Source organism: Odocoileus virginianus, chromosome 7, assembly GCF_023699985.2.
Source record: "Odocoileus virginianus isolate 20LAN1187 ecotype Illinois chromosome 7, Ovbor_1.2, whole genome shotgun sequence".
Classification (NCBI taxonomy): Eukaryota; Metazoa; Chordata; class Mammalia; order Artiodactyla; family Cervidae; genus Odocoileus; species Odocoileus virginianus.
Window position 1 is genome coordinate 7,730,391 of NC_069680.1, and position 18,616 is coordinate 7,749,006.

Sequence of the window (18,616 nt, forward strand, 5' to 3'; positions counted from 1 at the left end):
TAGTTGCTTTAAAGCTCTTCCCAGCAAGTGGCCGCGCCCGCAGTCCCGCAACTCTCGGGCGCTGGGCGGAGCAGAGCCGCGCGTATCGGTCACCTTGGCCAATCACGCGTCTCGGCCCCTCCGTTTCGTCCCGCCCCCTTGCGGAGTCTCGAGGCCGCGCGCGCGCAGTCCCGCCTCTCCGGGCGCTGGGCGAAGAGGAGCTGTGTGTCAATTACTCTGACCAATCGCGCGTCTCTTCCTCCTCCAGCGCGGCCCGGCCTCTGCGACGCTGCCGCGGCTAGCGCGCTCTCCGTGCTGTCTGGGAATGGCTGAGGGAGGTACCGTGTGGGGTGTGGAGTGGGTGTCTGACAGCTGAACTTCTTCGGGGATCGGAAGGGGAGTTGAATAATGCTCCCTTTCCGCGGTTAAGGCACCTCTCAGCTCCACCTCAGGTTTTGGGTGTCTCGAGGGCTCGTGTGGGCCTTCTGTAGTGGCGGGAGGGGAGGGAGGGCTCCTTTGTTGTATTTTACCCTGTAAAGTTGATGGCCTTTGAGAAACTTCAGTCTCTCATTTTCCGGGTCTCTTCGCTGTTTAATTGAAAACGATGAAGACAGGAGTAAATTTACCTGTGTTTGTGCTCTTTATTCCTCACCCCCGGGGGTCGTTAGTTTTAGGCACACAGCTTCTAGGATTTAGGGTAGTGTAACAGGTCTGATTTATGTTTATTTAAGTGGGATAATAGTGGGAAATAGGAGAATGTGATCCATAATCAAGAGGAATAGTAATCAGTAGATAAAGGCATAATTCAGATCAGTCGCTCAGTCGTGTCCGACTGTTTTTTAAAACTAACCGACAAGCACTTTAAAGAAGTTATAAATATTTTTTAAAAATTTTAAAGAAAATATTGGGCTTTCCTTGTGGCTCAGCTGGTAAAGAATCTGCCTGCAATGCGGGAGACCTGGGTTCGATCCCTGGGTTTCGAAGAGCCCCTGGAGAAGGGATCCTACCCACTCCAGTATTCTGGTCTGGAGAATGCCATGGACTGTATAGTCCATGGGGTCGCAAAGAGTCGGACACGACTGAGCGACTTTCACTTAAAGCACTAGAAGATTTCAATTACATTTTCCTTCATTGTGAAACTGGCGTAATAAGATTAAAGAATTCCTGTTACTCTCCTCCCCGCCCCCAATATGGCAGGTTTTGAGACTTTTATCATTATTTTATCAGTCAGTAAAAACAAATGGAGAGTTCTTTATATGAGATGCTAGCTGGTTAGCTTGTCATGAAAAAATTAGTAGTCACCATAATGACCAACACTCTAATTTAGGGAAGTAAACAGAAAATTGCACACACAAAAAAGCAAGAATGAATCACAATTAAGTGAAAGAGGGAAGTTGACTGGCTTGTTATATACAATAAAACTAATTTGTTTAAAATTGAATATATATAAGTGTGGGCGAATTTGATTTCTGTTTTGTGATTATTTTTTGTTTTTTAGAAGTAAAGCAAGATTTCAAGATGGAAAGTCCATCAAACTCGGCTTTGATGTTACCTAGCACTCCACAAGCTGGTGTCAATCCACCATCTCCCCATTCAAGTAGTTTAAGAAAACAAGTATGAAAATCTTAGTTCTATCACTGGATGTATATTTCTAAGTATTGCAGTAATGGTGGTTTTAAGTCTACTGAACATTGTTAATGAACAATGTGTAGGTTAATAAGTAAAATTTTTATTATTTTAGGTGTTTCCTTTTAGAAAATGTATTGGACCTTCCCCTTCGATTTTCATCCTGACTCAATTATTTTCATTTATTTTCGGTTCAGGTTATTACAGCATTCCAAAAAGTTTGATGTCAATGAAGGTCTTTATAACTAAGCACCTAACCATATCAGGCTCGGACTAATTGCTGAACAAATGTTTGTGATTACTGAGATAAGTGTTTCAACACTATTTTAGAAGGATGCTCGCTTTGCTAAAATAAAAAGAGAATAAAACTTAGTGAAGCTTCCAGAAATTGAAAGATATTTTGTGATGGTTACTTTAGATATATGGAGACAGAAAGCCATCTAGTGGTGTCTGCCACAGAAGTGTAGTCTTGATTCCCAGTAGATTTATTTATTTATATCAAGAATGTTTTTCTTGATTAACATTATTAATGTTTGATGCCTTTTTCAGCCTATGAGTGCAACCCTTAGAGAACGATTAAGGAAAACCAGATCTTCATTTAATTCCTGTTACAGTGTGGTAAAACGACTTAAAGTAGAGAGTGAAGAAAATGATCAGACTTCAGAGAAATCAGCACCTTCAACAGAAGAAAGCTGTTTGGAATTTCACGAAAGTTTTAAACATACAGATAGTGAATTTGAAGAAAGTACATATTTAAAAGATACCTTCAAGAATATAAATGTTTGTGAATCTAAATCACTTGATACTGAGTCATGCAGTGATTTCCAAAATGACTTTATGAATGAGAATCTTGCCAAACATGAACTAAACAAAGAAAAAGCAAAATTGATTAAGCAGATTCAAGAGAAAGAAGACCTTCTTCGGAGGCTGAAGCTAGTCAAAATGTATAGATCAAAGGTGAGAAGAATTTCAGAACCATTGCCTAATAATTTTTTTTTTGTTTTTAGATAAATGGTAGGAAAGTATTTAAAAAAGAAAATATAAGTTTATTTTACAATACTGAGAAATAAGCCAGTTACCAAGAGACCTGGCTTCCAACAACTTTAACTCAAATATAAGTCATAGATTTAGAGAAGAGGCCTCTAAACACCAGATATACATTTTTGAAAGCCCCAACCCACATTTCATATGCAGTTGAAGCTTTTCTCTCTAGTTTCCATCCCATAGCAGTATTAGAAATTTCAAATGTTAGCTGCAAATTGCAATAAGAACAGAAGCAACAGTGACAGTGAAGAGAAAAAGGCTAAAAATGGGCCACAGAATACAATAAAAAGTATTTTTAGTAATGATTTTGTTATTAAATTATTACCAGCAAATTATTAAAATGTTTCAAGCATTTTCTTTTAAGAAAAACAACAAAAATATAATAAATTTTAGATTTCAACCCAGGTAGGTTGAAGTGAATAGAATTGGGGCACTTGGAAGATGACCCTTATTTATCTGGATTATTCATGTATATTGTAATTGCTATTTTCCAGTGTGTAATCAATGATGGAATGCTATATATTATTTGCTCTTTTGAATTTTTAGGATTTTTCTAAATAAAACTAGAGTTTTATGAGATTGTGACACTGAAAAGTATTAATTTGAATATAATTTTAAAAGTATAGCTGTAGTAGAAAAAGTAGATTTTTTTTTAACCTATATTGTTGCTTCTTTACATAGTTTTGCCTTATTTAATGATTTGAATTTTTTTTCCCTGAGGGTAAGGTTTTACTTAAAACCATTTTTCTTGTTTTCTGGGTAGAAGTCCCATTCATGTCCAAATGTGTTACCCTTTAAACCTACTACACATTGACTGATTTAACAACTTTTATTAAGTAAGTTAAAATAAGATGACATACATTCATGCCTTTTTTTTTCTGTTTCAGAATGACCTGTCTCAGTTACAGTTGTTAATAGAGAAGTGGAGAAGCTGTAGCCAGCAGTTGCTTTATGAGTTGCAGTCAGCTATGTCTGAGGAGAACAAGAAACTAAGCCTTACTCAGCTGATAGACCATTATGGGTTAGATGATAAATTGCTACACTATAACAGAAATGAAGAAGAATTTATAGGTGTTTAATTCATAATTTTTTTCTCCAGAATATCTTTGTGAATGACAACTTAATTAAAAGATATTTATACATTTTAAAGGGAAGATATAAACCATTAGGGCTTGAAGAAAGGTATCCTGGTGAACTTGGATCAATTTAGGGCCTCTGTTATATAAATATAAACAAGGTTCAAAAATGAAAATTTAGTGTTTTGAATAAATTTCCCAAAGAAAACTTACCAGTTAAAGGTGAAAAAAAATTTTTTTAATTAAATCATGTTAAGATAATTTTGAGAATTGTGGAAGTGAGTTTTAATACATTGTTTTATTTATTGTGGGAAAACGTTTTATTTTAAATGTTCACTAGTCCATCTAGTCAATGTCTAAACGTAAACTTGTCTAAAAATGCTTGCCTCCCCTAAGTTTATGCCTCTGCCTTGTTTTCATACATTTACCACATGTTTATCTGGATGGTATAGCAGGTATTTAAACTCATGTTCAAAATTATATTAGTTTCTGTCTCTTCAAATTTGTTACTTGCATTCCTTAGCTCATTTAGTGAAATGATCATCTATTTTTTATAAAACCACATTTGCTCATTTCTCACTTCAAGGCATGGCATACAGCGTCTTTTACATTCATCTGCCTTTTCAATCATATCTGTGAAAAAGGTTAAAGTTAGCACATTTATTCCATTAATAGGCTTTCCTGGTGGCTCAGCTGGTAAAGAATCTGCCTGCAATGCTGGAGACCTGGGTGCAATCCCTGGGTTGGGAAGATCCCCTGGAGAAGGGAATGGCTACCTACTCCAGTATTCTGGCCTAGAGAATTTCAGGGACTGTATAGTCCATGGGGTCGCAAAGAGTCAGGCACTACTGAGTGACTTTCACTCCATTAACAGTGACTAAGCCAGAAACCCACCTTCACTGGGGGTGGTACCTAATCTGTTATCCTGGCCATAGATAAACATGACCCTGACCCAATCTGTCCCAGTCCTTGAGAATTTGGAACTAAACTCAAGAAAAGAAAGCCCGTCTCTTTGTGACCGGAGTGGTTGTATGTGAACTTGGAAGCAGAAAAGCTTGTGTGTTTAAGTGTGCCCTTAAAGAGAAAGGCAGAGAGAGAACTTTGTGAGTCAGCGGTTTCTTGGTTTTGGGTTCCAGTCTTCCTGAGGATTTTCAGGGACTTCTGTTCTTGGGTCTTTTTAAGGGCTAACACAGCTTTGCTTGGGTTTCTTTGTTTTAGTCCCCACCCCCCCCCCATCAAAAAAAAAAAAAAAAAACTTAAAAAGTACTTCCCTACTACTTGGTAAATAGCTATTACCCTAAGCTTACCCCTTCACTCCCAAGTGCTCCATTTTTTTCAGGCCAGGCCTTCCCCATGAGCCAATAAACTTAATGTTGGCATATCAGGACTCTGCTCTTGTATGCATCCTACTGTTAGTGCCCATGTGCCAGTAACTTGCCCTTCTCACCCCACCCCAATTCTATCTTCTAGACATTGCCATTGTCACTGGCTTCTGTGAATCCAAGAGGACTGGTGCAGTCCTCACATGGGCCTTCCCTGGCTCTAGTATTACCAGATGGGCACCCCTGGGAAGCTATGTTGACCAGCCTCCACTGCTTCTTACTGCTCAGCCTGAGGTCCTAAATGGGACTGGGGAAGTGGCTTCCCTGGTGATGGTGCTGGCATTTGACTGCAGCTGCCCCACTGCTGATTAGCACATCTGGAGTCACCCTCAGGTGTCCACTTGGAAGACGTACAGCATCAGTGAGACTCTGGCTTGGGAGAGTTGGGGAGGAGGTGGGGGTACAGTCAGGGGGATTTCTAAGATATTGGCTGAGGGCTCCAGCAGTTCAGTGGGCATTTCTACAAGCGAGGGAGATCATGGAGTATGGATGGGGCTCATGGCCCTTGAAGTAGTCCCCTTTTAAATAATTTGTTACATTTCACCTCCATTTAATAGGATATATTTTCTAAAAGAACTAGTGAATAAGAAATATTTTTATTCATTACGATGAAAGCTAACACTTAGCACTTGCTTTGACCAGTTTCTAAAAATATGTTAACTTATTTGCGTATTATAATTGCCAACACTCCAGTTTTAAAGACGAGGAAATTTTAAGATCAAGTGGTTATTTATCCCAAGCAACCCAGCAACAGAGCTCATACTAAGTTCTATCCTCAAAACCATGTTATGTTTGACCCAGTTAATTATATTACTACTTGATAGAAGATAGTATTTTAAAGGACTATAAAAATATGAATATAACTGCTGTTAGTTCAGCAGAAGCTGAGGAGAATCAGAGAGGACTGGGTTGCATGACTCATGTGCCTTTCCAAAGCACCTACCAACACCCTCAAACCAGAAGATGCCTCCTGTTGAAAGTGCTGCTATGCTACTAGAATTCATCTTGGGGGCAAGAGACTCTTGCTAATTTCCATTCTATCTGTGCCTCAAAGATGAGACATTTAAGCAAGGAGCATTGCAAGATCACTCAGGGTGGACATTAAGAAACAGAAACCACACAGGTTGTTTAAGACCCAGGAATCCACAGAGCACTGTCCAGAGATATTTGTGGCCTTGACTAGTAGCAAATGGAGGCTCCAACAGTTAATTTAGGTGACATGGAAACATTACTGATGGACACTACCATGCTTAATCAGCCAAACTGACTATGACTCATTCTAGGTCTAAGAAGGGGAGTTGTCAAAATGATGCTGACTCTTATTTTTCTTACTATTCCCATTGAACAGGTGATCACTGAACAGGTGATCAATTATGGTACTATCCTGGAAGTTTTTAAATACTAAATTTTTTTTTTCTAAATACAGTATTTTATAATTGTTCTCTTGGCTTTACCTACACCAGTGTACACTGGATATGGTATTGCAGATTAAACTTAATTCGAGAATTGCAGAACAACGAGACATTGATACCGTTTGGAGATTGTGGTCAATGATCCCACTGATTATCATGTTGGAATGCAGTCAGTCCATAGGCTATGGAAAGGCAAAGCAGTTTTCTGAACAGTTAATCTTATTATCTACATGAATAAAGTGATAAACTATTTCATGGAAATGTAAGAATTCTTATCACCAAATTCCTTCTCTTGTGGCTGTGTTTCTCCACACCAAACAATTCTCAAACACCATGTGGATGTCCTATAATACAATTCAACTCAATTCTGACACATCTGTCTGGAGATAGCATCAGATTCCACAAATTAAGGTCTCAGTCCCATGAGACTGCCCTCCACTTTAGATGTCAACTGAAAGCCCAGATTGTCAACTCTGCTTCTCCCAAGACTCTCCTTCCTTGGGTTCAATTTTTTTGCTAGAATGGCTCACAAAACTCAGAGAAACATTTTATTTACCAAATTACCATACAAAAGGATCTGACTCAGGAACCCCCAGATGGAAGAAATACATAAGGCAAGGCATGGGGAAAGACTCAGAGCTACTTGCTCTCGGCACTCTCTCCAAACCCTGTCCTTGTGGGATTTTATGGAGACCTCATTACACAGGCGTGATCGATTAAATCATTGGTCATTGGTGATGAGTTCAACTTCCAGTTCCTTTACCTTCCCTGGAGGTGGGGGTGAGGGTGGAAGTGTGGGGAGGGTGGGTAGGTGGATTGGAGGTTGGGACACAGTGTTGGTTCGGGCAACCAGCCCCCATCCTTACGTGCAGTCCAAAAGTCACCTCATTAACAAGATATCTGTACCTCTCTCATCACTTAGGAAATTCCAAGTGTTTTAGGATCTCTGTGCCAGGAATGGGGTCAAAGACCAAATATATATTGCTTATTATAAATCACAATATCACAAAATGAGAAAACATGTTTTTTCTGTTTACTAAGCTCTGCTGGGTGGGACACAAAAGTTCTGTTGTAATAAATGTGAGATAAAGATGATTATGTCATGTTTATGTAGAATGCTTACATAGAAAATATGTTGTAATTTACAAATGATTTAGGGCTTGGTAAAAGTAAACCACTTTGTTCACACTGACAGCAGAGGGAATAATCTTTAACATTCTATGAATTTTTTGCCAATTATAGAGAAATGCTTACTGAAGAAAATGGGAAATACAGAAAAATATAAAAGATAAAAATCATAATCTCATAATGTTTCTGGTAATTTTATAAAATTAGAAATGGCAGTAGTGGCTAAAAATAATTTTTTGTCTTTAAGACTGTCTATACTACTACTGTGAAAATATTATTAAGACAATAAAATAGATCTTAAATATATTCTGAGATAAAATCTTGTTCATTCTTGAATAAGAATAATTCATGTTATTTTAGACATTTATTCATGCAAGACAAACATTTTTATAGTGAGTAAGACTAAAATCAAACAATTTGCTATAAAAAATATGTCAGTAAGAGAAGACTCTACTTAAATTTTCTGATATAAGAGAAACAAATAATTTTAACCAAATGAAATTATTTTAAAAATTATTGATTTGGTCTTACATTTTCCACAGTATTTTTACATTTGAACAAGAGCAGGAAATGTTTTCATTCTTAATCTTTCAACTTCAGCCTGTAGTATTGAAATCTGCTCAGCTTGTTCTTTTGAAATTTTTGTTAATTTTTGTTGTTGCATCATGTTTTCGTATCGTTCTTTGGCAATCTTTTCACAAGTCAGTTTAGACCCTATCCCCAAAATGAAGAAGATGGAATTAGTTGAATTATTATCTACATTTTAAAATACAGAAACAGCACTCTGAAATAGTTAAACGTATGGAACAAATACTAGTAGCTTTATAACCACTGTACAGATTTTAGGAATTCTGATTACTTTTAAACAAACTGAAAGTTAATTAAAGAAAAAAAAAATCTTACCCATTGCATTACAGATGTCTTTTCTCTCTGAGACAGCCACCAGCTCTTCTCGTAAATTGCAACTTAGGGTATAATTTGCTATATCTTTTTGATTGCTGAACCTTCTCAGCTTTTTAAGCAGCTTTTTGCAGTTCTCCACATTCTTTTTGTGAGTCTGAAATTTTTGTTTCCAGGACATCCCACAAAAATAATTTTGAAAGAAAATATTTTATAAAGATATTATTCTTAAAATTGAAACACATTGTCATCATAAGATATCTTACCACCATACCCCTAGTGCTTAGCATAATGCCCACACACAGTAGGTACTTAAATTATTTGTTGAAAGATAGAATGGTATGTTAATACACATTTTAGAAGAAACTTTATATATTCTTAGAAATGAGAGAGTCTAAGAACACAGCCTGGAGAGTACTTTGTTTCCATCTTATGTATGTTAAACACTCAAAACTGAGTGCTCAGGCAGTTAGGGTAAAACAAAGCCTTTACAACGCCAAGGAAAGACTATCAACACTTCTACTACATAAATCATAACCGAATGTGAAACAGGAAATTCACCTACACTCCAAAAGCCCCAAAGGATGTTAAAGTGCTTCACAACCTAAATGTCCATTAACAGATGAATGAAGATGTGGTACATATATATAATGGAATATTACTCAGTCATTAAAACGAATGAAATAATGCCATTTGCAGCAATATGAATAAACCTGGAGATTATTATACTAAGTGAAGTTAAGTCAGACAAAGACATATCATATGATCTTGCTTACACTTGGAATCTAAAGAAAATGATACAAATGGACTTATTTACAAAACAGAAACATACAGATTTAGAGGACAAACTTATGGTTACGGAGCTGGGGAAGGGTGGGGGGAAGAACAGATTGGAAGGTTGGGATTTAGATATACACACTTCTATAGTTAAAATAGATAGCCAACAAAAAGTGAAGTCACCCAGTTGTGTCCAACTCTGTGACCCCATGGATTGTAGCCTGCCAGGCTCCTCCATCCATGGAATTTTCCAGGCTAGAATAATGGAGTGGGTTTCCATTTCCTTCTCCAGGGGATCTTCCCAACCCAGGGATCAAACCCACGTCTTCTGCATTGCAGGCAGACTTTACCATCTGAGCCACCAGGGAAACCAAGAGGATAACCAACAAGACCCACTGTATAGCACAAGGAACTTCACTTAGTATTCTGTAATAACCTAAATGGGAAAAGAACTCGAAAAAGAATGGGTACACATAGATGTATAACTGAATCACTTTGCTGTACCCCTGAAACTAACACAACATTACTCATCAACAACACTCCAATATAAAATTAAAATATTTTTTAAAGTGCTTCAGGCTACCACAATGGTTATGGTTGCAAAGACACTATTTAGGGAGTTCTAATTACATCCATCCTAAAGGAAATCAGTCCTGAATGTTCACTGCAAGAATTGATGTTGAAGCTGAAACTTCAATACTTTGGCCACCTGATGCAAAGAACTGATTCATTGGAAAAGACCCTGATGCTGGGAAAGATTGAAGGCAGGAGGAGAAGGGGACGACAGAGGAAGAGATAGTTGGATGTCATCACTAACTCAATGGACATGAATTTGAGTAAACTCCGGGAGTTGGTGATGGACAGGGAGGCCTGGCGTGCTGGAGTCCATGGGGTTGCAAAGAGTCAGACTCGAATGAGCGACTGAACTGAACTGAATTACATCCTGAATATCATTATAAAAGACCAAGTCTGGGTAGGTTCTATTTGAATTCATGGTTTGAAAACTATTACTTTGTTCAAATCATTCACAAATACTGGAAATATAATGATCAATATCTTTGATTCCTACCTTATCTAAAACATCAATAGTCTGCTCCATTATTCCAATCTGAATGGCAATCAGAGTCTCATAGTTTGGTTCACTTAGGTACTTTGAGAAGAAAAATAAATCACAAAGTAAGTATATTTTTCTCTATTTCTTCCAAGAGATAATTTTATAAAGATTATCTTAGTTTGGGAAGTTCCTGTTTCTCATAAAAAATTTCTATCCAAGTGAGGATTGATTTTACTTTGTGCCATAATATTTACTTATAAACATAAGTTCAAACATAAGTTATTGATGCACTCACCTATATACTAATAACTACCAATGCCTAGTTTATTTTCTCATTCATCCATTTATTCAACTCACCAGATATTTACTGTTTCATTTGACAGTGTTTCATGAGTTCCATATTAACAATACCCTACTAATAGTTAAAGATACTGAGGGAGATAACAAAGATAGATAATATGACCTAGACATCAAGAAGAGAATAAGTAATATGATTAGTTGCCAGAAGATATATAAGTGACATGCAAATTAAAAGGTGATTTGAGATGGGCTATGATTTCTCTGAGCTTGGGAAATCAAAAGGCTTATGGATTAGGTGGTATTTAAACCAGACCCTCAAAAGTAGGTAGATTCAGGATGTGAAAAAAATTGAGGAAAAATATTCCAGGTAGAAGAACCAGTATTGCAAAGGCACAGAGATAGAATCTTAGAAAATAAAATCAGTTTGGTTTGAGAATACTGATGTGTAAGAGTAACGGGGAATGAATTTGAGAAAGATTGAAGGACACTCAACACCACTTAAGAACTTGAAAATTCACTGACCAGGTAAGAAGAGGAAGTTTAAAATGGAGCAAAGTAGGAATGTTATTAGAGCTGAATAGGAATGTGAATCTATAGATGAGATAGAGAAAAACCCAAAGTCAAGAGACTTGTTAATTGTTATAAAATACTTGAAACCACTAAAAAGGAAGAACTGAAGCAAGGTAAAGGTTAGGGGCATAAAGAATGAGGGAATAAACAGATACACCAGGCAAGGCTTGGAAGGGAAGGAGAGTAATCAGAGGACAGCGACTTTAACCCCAAGTGAATGGCTGAAAGAACAGAAATAAGCAAAAGAAGAAGAGGTGCTGTTGGGAGGTAACACAGAAATAGTGCTTGAGAAAGGTCTGGTTCAGAGAAGTGAGATTGGAATTGGAATCCAGAAAGCTTGGATGAGTCTTAGGAGTGATCATGGAAGTTAGAAAAGAGAAATCATCAAAGGAGAGGATATGGAAAGAAACAGAGCTGAGGGCAGAATCTTAATCACTATACTTAAGAGGTAGAAACAAAAGAGAAATCAGGAAAAGAGGCAGAGTGATTTGACATGTTGGAAGAAATATAGGAGAAAGGAGGGATGATTAAAACCAAAACAACAGGCAATATTAAAAATGAAGATGGACCTCCCAGGAGGTGCAGTGGTTAAAACTCTGCTTCCACTGTGGGGGGCAGGGGGGTTTTCGGGGAAACGTACGTATGATCCCTGGTTGGGGAATTAAGATCTCACATGCTCCTGGCCAGAAAGGAAAAAAAGAGAGAGAGAGAATGAAGACGGTCAATGGTCAAATACTACAGGGATGGTGATGACTGGGAAACGGATCACTAGATTTGACAATTAGGAAATTCCTGGTGAGTTGCAATATAGGACTATACTACTGACTGGGTCACAAAGAACCAGAGGCAGCAAATGTAAACTACTAGAAGAAACAGACAGAATCCATAGTCACATTATGAAATACTATGCATAGGATATGCTTGACATCACAGAGCATCTTATTAAATATCAGTTGAATGAGTGAATACATTAATGACTGAAATTAAGATTATATAGTGGAGCACAGGGAAAAGTTACCTTCTGACGATCTCTTGAAAAAAACAGCATCTGAATATCCCAAGCCTTCTGATTTAGATCTTCCATTTCCATCTCCATCTTCTTATGTTCCCACTCAATCTGAAATATTCCTTTATGGACTTCTTTACTTTCCATCATGCTAGCAACTTTCTTTTGTCCTTGAGCCTTAAAAAAAAAAAACAACTGGCATTCATATAATATTCTGCATTCAGAATAATTGAAGCTGAACGTTTTTCTTAGAAAACACTTGGAATGAAGAGATAATTCTATCTTCTTTTAAAAATGTAGCAGATATTAAAAATTACTTCATGGGCACAATCTGATCATGATATAAAGCAAGATAGTTACTAAGCAGAAAGGATTATAAGATAATTTGAATGGCATAGCCAATTTGCTTTTATGTCAATGATTAGGCAGGAATTCCTTCTGCCATCATCAATCTGTACATGTTTATACCCCTATTCTCCCCTGCTTTTTGACACTAATGATAAAGGATTGCAGTTTAACGCACTAGGCACAACAGTATCTGGTTGGTAGCTAGTGGAAAAACAAGAAAATTGAATGGGTTAAATATGATATTTAATCATTTGGATGTTCTATATTTCATTTCAAATGGACTACATGAAGTTCAGTAATATTTTCATGAAGCTGTGCCCCCAGATTGCTAACAGGGAAACTACTAAGATTCTAAAATAAATTTGTATGTGAGTTCCATCAGAAAACATTTTATATTTTTCCTCTCTTCTCTTTAGAGAACTTAGCTTTTTGAAGATCATGCCATTAGACTATGCCAACTATTACTCTTTTTAGAAATTATTTTTATCTTTTGATCACTGCTTGGCCTCAATTCCTCAAATTTCTCACTTTCAATGATCTTTTCTCTGTTTGCTCATCCATCCAGCTCCCATGATCATACCCTTGATCTTGTCAACACCAGCTCCCAAATCTTAAGGTCAAACATTTCTCTGGAGCAGTATCTCTCAAATGGGCAAAATATTGCCCCACCAGCGGACATTCAACTACACTGGGAGGCATTTTGGCTGACACAACTGGAGGGGGAGGCATTGCTACTTGCATAGAGTAGGCAGAGGCCAGGGGTGCTGCTAAACTCCACATACTACACAGCACATGAGCGCTCTCCAACAAATAACCATCCAGCTCAAAGCCAGTAGTGCTGAGGTTGAGAAACACTTCTGTCAAACTACTATATCTCCTCTCTGCTTTCCTTTCAGTCAACTTTTTCATAAGATTTATTAATAGTCCTGGTCTCAACTTCCTCACTTCATATTATTTCTTCAGCCATCGCCATTTGAGCTCCTGCACCAACACTCCACTGAGAGTTGACAACCATGCTCTTGTCAAGTAATTGATATAGTGCATGGTTCCCTCTTCCATGGAACTGTTTATCTCGTGGTTTTTAAGTATATAGAAGATCAATATGGAAATAAAGGATTTGAACAAGACCTAAGAGATATACACAGAGCGCCTCACTCAGTGCCAGCAGAATACACACTATTCTGTATTCTCAAATACAGACCATATTTTAGGCATAAAAATGAATCCAAATACATTTTAAAAGATGGAAATCATATAGAGTGTCTGATCTGACCACAAGGGAATGAAACTAGGAATCAATAACAGAAAGAAAACTGGAATATTTGCAAATATGTGGAGATTCAATCATATATTATTAAATAATCAATAGGGTCAAAGAAGAAATCATAAGCAGTATTAGAAAATACTTTGAAAGGAATGTGAAAATAGAACATACCAGAACTTATATAAATCCTTCTCACTTAAGAAAAAAATTGAAAAGAAGGGAATACTTCCAAACATTTTATGAGGGCAATATTTCCCTGTTATCAAATCCAGAAAAAGACACAACATAAGAGAAAATGATGAGTTGATATCCTTGATGAATATGGATGCAAGAATCCTGGACAAAATAAATTAGCAAACCAAAGTCAAGAAGACATTAAAAGGATCATATACACACACACGCACACACACACACACTCCTAGACATATGTTCAGACTGCTGAAAATTAAAGAGAAAATCTCAAAGGCAGACACACTACATTAAGAGGTACAAAGATTAAAAAGATACAGTAGGCATCTTGTCAGAAGTTCTGTAAGCCAGAAGAAGATGAACAACTTTAAAGTGAAAAGACTGAGAGAGAGAGAAAGAGTCTGTCAATCCAGGGAACCCAGCAAAATATCTTTCAATAATAGAGGTGAACCAAAGACAGTTTCAGACAAAGGAAAACAGAATTCATTACCATCAGACAATTCAGTTAAGTTGAAAGAAGTTTTTTAAGCAGAAGGTATATAATACAAACCAGAAACTTCAATCCACACAAAGAAAGATCTCTTGAAATAGTGAAATTGAAGGGAAATAGAAAATCATTTTTTCTTTATTTTTAATCACTCTAAAAGACAACTGACTGCCTAAAGGAACAATAGTAATGCAATGTGGGTTACGAGCAAGTAATATGTGTAACAACATTAGCACATAATTTCCAAATAGCACAAAATTCCCAAATATTTGAAAATTAAATAACATACTTTTAAATAACCCATAGTAACTTCTAATAGAAAGTTACATGGGGAATTAGATAGTATTTTAAATGGAAAGAAAATAAAGATACAAACTATAAAAATTTGTAGAGTGTAGCTAAAACAGTGCTTAGAAGGAAATTTATAACATTAGATGTTTATATTAAAAACAAGCAAGATCTGAAATCAATTATCTAAGCTTATCAAACTTATCATTAGGTGAGAAAATTGACTCTAACAAAATGATGGTATACTAGAATAAACATTTAACTCTATGATCTTGAACTTCTTTTTACCTTAAAACTATCTGGGAAGCTTTTAAAAATATATATCCATGTCTAGAGGTGGGGCCTGGACACATGGGTAAACGTCTTCAGGGTAGGGATCACCTACTGATTCAACTGAATGAAAATGATTTCCCATAGAAATTGGGGAATATGAAAAATATTTGGTACAGCAGGTGACGTGTTGTTTTTTTCTTCTTAAAAAATGCTAATTACCCGAATCACAGAATTCAAGTCTTCAATTATGACCTTGTTGATGAGGATTGCATCAGAATAATCCAGCATTAACTGGAAATTTTCCAGTTCTACCTGTCCTTGTTTAAGGAGGATTTGGATCGTCAAATTCAACTGGAATTTCACTTTGTCTTCCTGTAATCTAAATTGAAAAAGACTTCAAAGTAAGTAGTCGTGACATATTTATATTCCAAATTTCACCTATCATTTGATATATACATTCAATAAAATATGTATGATATAAAAATTGAGTATAAAATTCAAAATTAATTTTCCTTAAGGGGAAGGGAAATGCACTGGAGATTAATGTGGAAAATACTTTTCCAGTGACAAGCTTTCCTAGAGATCTCTATGATACTTCTTTTCTTGCTGATATGGAATTACACTTGGGCTGCTTACAGAATGGTATGCACAGAAACACATTCATAAAGTTTTACTTCATGATTAAGAAAAGATTAATATGCTTTTGAATGTAAGTGGGAAAAAAACAGAGACACTACCAAATAACAAATCTACTTCATGTATTGATCTCTGATATTATATTAACAATGTTTAATCTGCATGCTACTTATCAAATCTATTTTTAGGTAATTTATATTCCTGCTTATCACCTAAATCTGAAAATGATGTTTAATGATGAATTTGGAGACATCAGAGAAGTACTTATCAATGTGACTATATATATGGCTAAAAGTGAAGCAAGGACATAAGACAGTACTCAGGAAAATGCAACAAGCTCCCCTGAAGAAAAATATTAGCTTATCAGGCATATAGATGGAAATTTCTTGGATATCTGCTTAAATTTCCACACTGTTTTTTTGTGTGGCTTGAGCCTAAAATTACTTACTAGCAGAGACATATTCTTTGTATTTTTATGTGGAAGGAGATAAAAATAAAAGCCTTTCCCCAAACTTAGATGTTTGTTAAGTCAGTCATAGGGATGTAAGGTATACCATACATTCCCAAGGTATACCATAGGGAATATAAATATAGTCAATAATATTATCAGAATTCTGTATGATGACAAATGCTAATGAGGCTTATCATGGAGATCATTGAGTAATGCATAGCAATATCAGATCACTATTGGTGCATCTGAAACTAATATAAGTAAATTATACTTCAAATTCTAAGAAGGAAAAACAATGAAAAGTAAAAAAAAAAAACCTTGATGGTTTGCAGTAAGAACAGGGAGCATGAAGGTAAACTTCATTCTGAAATAAGGTCTTACATAACAAAATGCACTTTCTCAAAGAGAAGCTATAAAGCATGTATAGGTAAAGTCAGTGTCAGCTGTAAACCAGTGAGTCAGCACTCTCTCCCCGTGATAACACAACTTAATTTAGCCCTAGCTCAGATTTTGAAAATATGAACGTTGAATGAAAGGTTCAAATTACAGGATGAGCTCATGGAACACTTTTTCAATTTCATGTTGCACCTTCTCATCATCTTCAGTTCTTCTCCGGAGGAAAGCCACCATTTCTATTAAACCAGCAGCTTTCTGCTTTACCTGAGGAAATCAAACCACAAACATCTCAGTACATATAGAGCTTTAGAAATAAAAGCAAACTAATTTTACTTTGAGAAATATACATCTTTTAACTTTGTTACAAAACCTTAAGTCCAACTTTCTAATAAATTAGCAAAAATTTAAATCCCTGCCATTATGTAATAAAGAAACTTGAAACTTAACATGGCAGATCCCATGAATAATAAGAAAAGTATCCCCCAAAACTGTCAAAATTGTTTCTCACTGAAAGACAACATGCATGCAGCTAGGATTTTTCTTATATCTTATCATCTTAGATAAAATTTTACAATCATAGATAGTTCAACAAAAATATGACAGCCTCCCACATGTGGCACCAAATTTAGGAAATCTGGGGGAGTGGAGGCAGGGTGTGGTCAAGAAGCAACAAGAGGAAGGAGTCTTTTCCCAACTAAACAGACTCTCAAATTGCTACTGTTTTTTTATATTAACAAAACATTCTAGCAAAACTATAAAGTTGGTTCTGGTTGGTTTTGGTGAAATATAATTCTAGTCTATGCAAAAAGAGATGAACACTACTCAAGACCAGAGCAGACAGAAGTTGTGTCTATAAGTGTTGTCCAAGAGAAATGTCATGTGAGCCATCAATGCCAGCTGCATACATAATTTTAAATTTCGTAGGAGCCATATTACAAAAGTGAATGAAACAGGTGAAATTAACTTTACTCTTTTATTTAACACAATATATCTAAAACATTAGCATTTCAACCTGTAAAGAATATAAAAAATATTGAGACATTTTCCATTCTTTTTTTCATACTAAGTCTTCTAACTCTGCCTATATTTTCCAGTAACAGCATGTCTCAATTAGAACTGTCCACATTTATTTCACATAAAAAATAACCATGTGTGGCTAATGGTTGTCATTTTAGACAGTGTGTCTACAAGTAGGCCTGTACTTAGCCCTCAATCGGACTAAGGTTAATATTTTATTTCTTTATCATTATTATTAATATTACTAACTGCTACCCTAGTGGGAAACCTAAATAATTAGCTTTTCTAGAAGGACTGACCACCATAAACTATATATTTGATACTAGCATACTAAGTGAAATGAAATAAAGTAGAATGATAAAATGTTATATACTTTCTGTTCATTTTCCACTTTTCCTCTTCTGGTCATGCAGAAATGTTCCCAGATGGAGGTGTCCAAGCCTTCTGGCATATTATTAATACTGTCCAAGTCATCCATCGCTTTCATTAACTGGGCAAAGGCATCCTTATTCAATTTCCCAGATCCTGGTCGCTCTCCAAAAGGCACAAGACTGGTTGTTTCTGCATGTACTTTGTGTTTGTGAATCCTGGTATTATCAATAAAAGCCCATCAATGTTTCATATTTTCACATACAAAACAATCACTGTTAAATAATGTAACCTTTAGCAGAGGTGTGGCACTGCACGGCACTTCCCTGTGGTTAGTGGGTGGATTACTCCAAAGGGAAAAGCACCTACTGGGACCTTCCGACATCTCTGGGATCCTCAGACACGACCTTAAGTGGACTACAGATGTCCCTAGCTGCAATCAGCACTGGAAGCTTTAAGTGCACAAGAAAACGTCTCCCTTCTGGGCATTTTAAGCATGCAAGTAAAGGCCTGAGAGAAGTATGGATGTTCCCTGGTTCTGACCCACACATCCTCTGTTGATGTCCTTGTTGCAGGTGAACAGCCTGGAATATGTTCAGCTATACGTGCAACTGGAGAAGTGCCTCTTTTTTACCTACATTATG

At 36.4% G+C, this 18,616-nt stretch overlaps 2 protein-coding genes across 6 annotated transcripts in view; one reads left to right on the plus strand and one right to left on the minus strand.

Moving 5' to 3' along the window:
- Nucleotides 1-208: 208 nt before the first annotated feature.
- On the plus strand, nt 209-4,205 carry SFR1 (SWI5 dependent homologous recombination repair protein 1). Of its 2 annotated transcripts, none has more exons than XM_020913093.2 (4): nt 209-317; nt 1,478-1,593; nt 2,155-2,562; nt 3,537-4,205. In XM_020913093.2, exons 1-4 carry the CDS (start codon nt 305-307, stop codon nt 3,726-3,728), a joined length of 729 nt encoding a protein of 242 aa, XP_020768752.2. In that variant the 5' UTR covers nt 209-304; the 3' UTR covers nt 3,729-4,205. The 2 variants fall into 2 exon arrangements, with proteins under 2 accessions (XP_020768752.2, XP_070326231.1); XM_070470130.1 differs by lacking the exon at nt 209-317 and adding an exon at nt 326-431.
- Nucleotides 4,206-7,998: 3,793 nt separating this feature from the next.
- CFAP43 (cilia and flagella associated protein 43) overlaps nt 7,999-18,616 on the minus strand; it is a 93,115-nt gene continuing 82,497 nt past the window's right edge. For 3 of the 4 annotated variants that reach the window (XM_070470126.1, XM_070470125.1, XM_070470127.1), the window contains exons 32-38: nt 17,977-18,190; nt 16,738-16,850; nt 15,323-15,482; nt 12,267-12,431; nt 10,394-10,474; nt 8,551-8,704; nt 7,999-8,361 (exon numbers count right to left, since the gene is read on the minus strand). In XM_070470126.1, coding sequence (XP_070326227.1) covers nt 8,195-8,361; nt 8,551-8,704; nt 10,394-10,474; nt 12,267-12,431; nt 15,323-15,482; nt 16,738-16,850; nt 17,977-18,190 — 1,054 coding nt within the window. In that variant the 3' untranslated portion in view covers nt 7,999-8,194. Of the gene's footprint in view, nt 8,362-8,550; nt 8,705-10,393; nt 10,475-12,266; nt 12,432-15,322; nt 15,483-16,737; nt 16,851-17,976; nt 18,191-18,616 lie in introns of those variants that run through there. The other variant, XM_070470128.1, reaches the window with a different exon arrangement.

What these genes read in the sequence shown, in the direction of transcription:
- SFR1 (XM_020913093.2), top strand. An exon ending in CAAGTAGTTTAAGAAAACAA is followed by an intron (nt 1,594 to 2,154) that starts GTATGAAAATCT and finishes TGCCTTTTTCAG; the next exon opens with CCTATGAGTGCAACCCTTAG. An exon ending in TCAAAATGTATAGATCAAAG is followed by an intron (nt 2,563 to 3,536) that starts GTGAGAAGAATT and finishes TTTCTGTTTCAG; the next exon opens with AATGACCTGTCTCAGTTACA.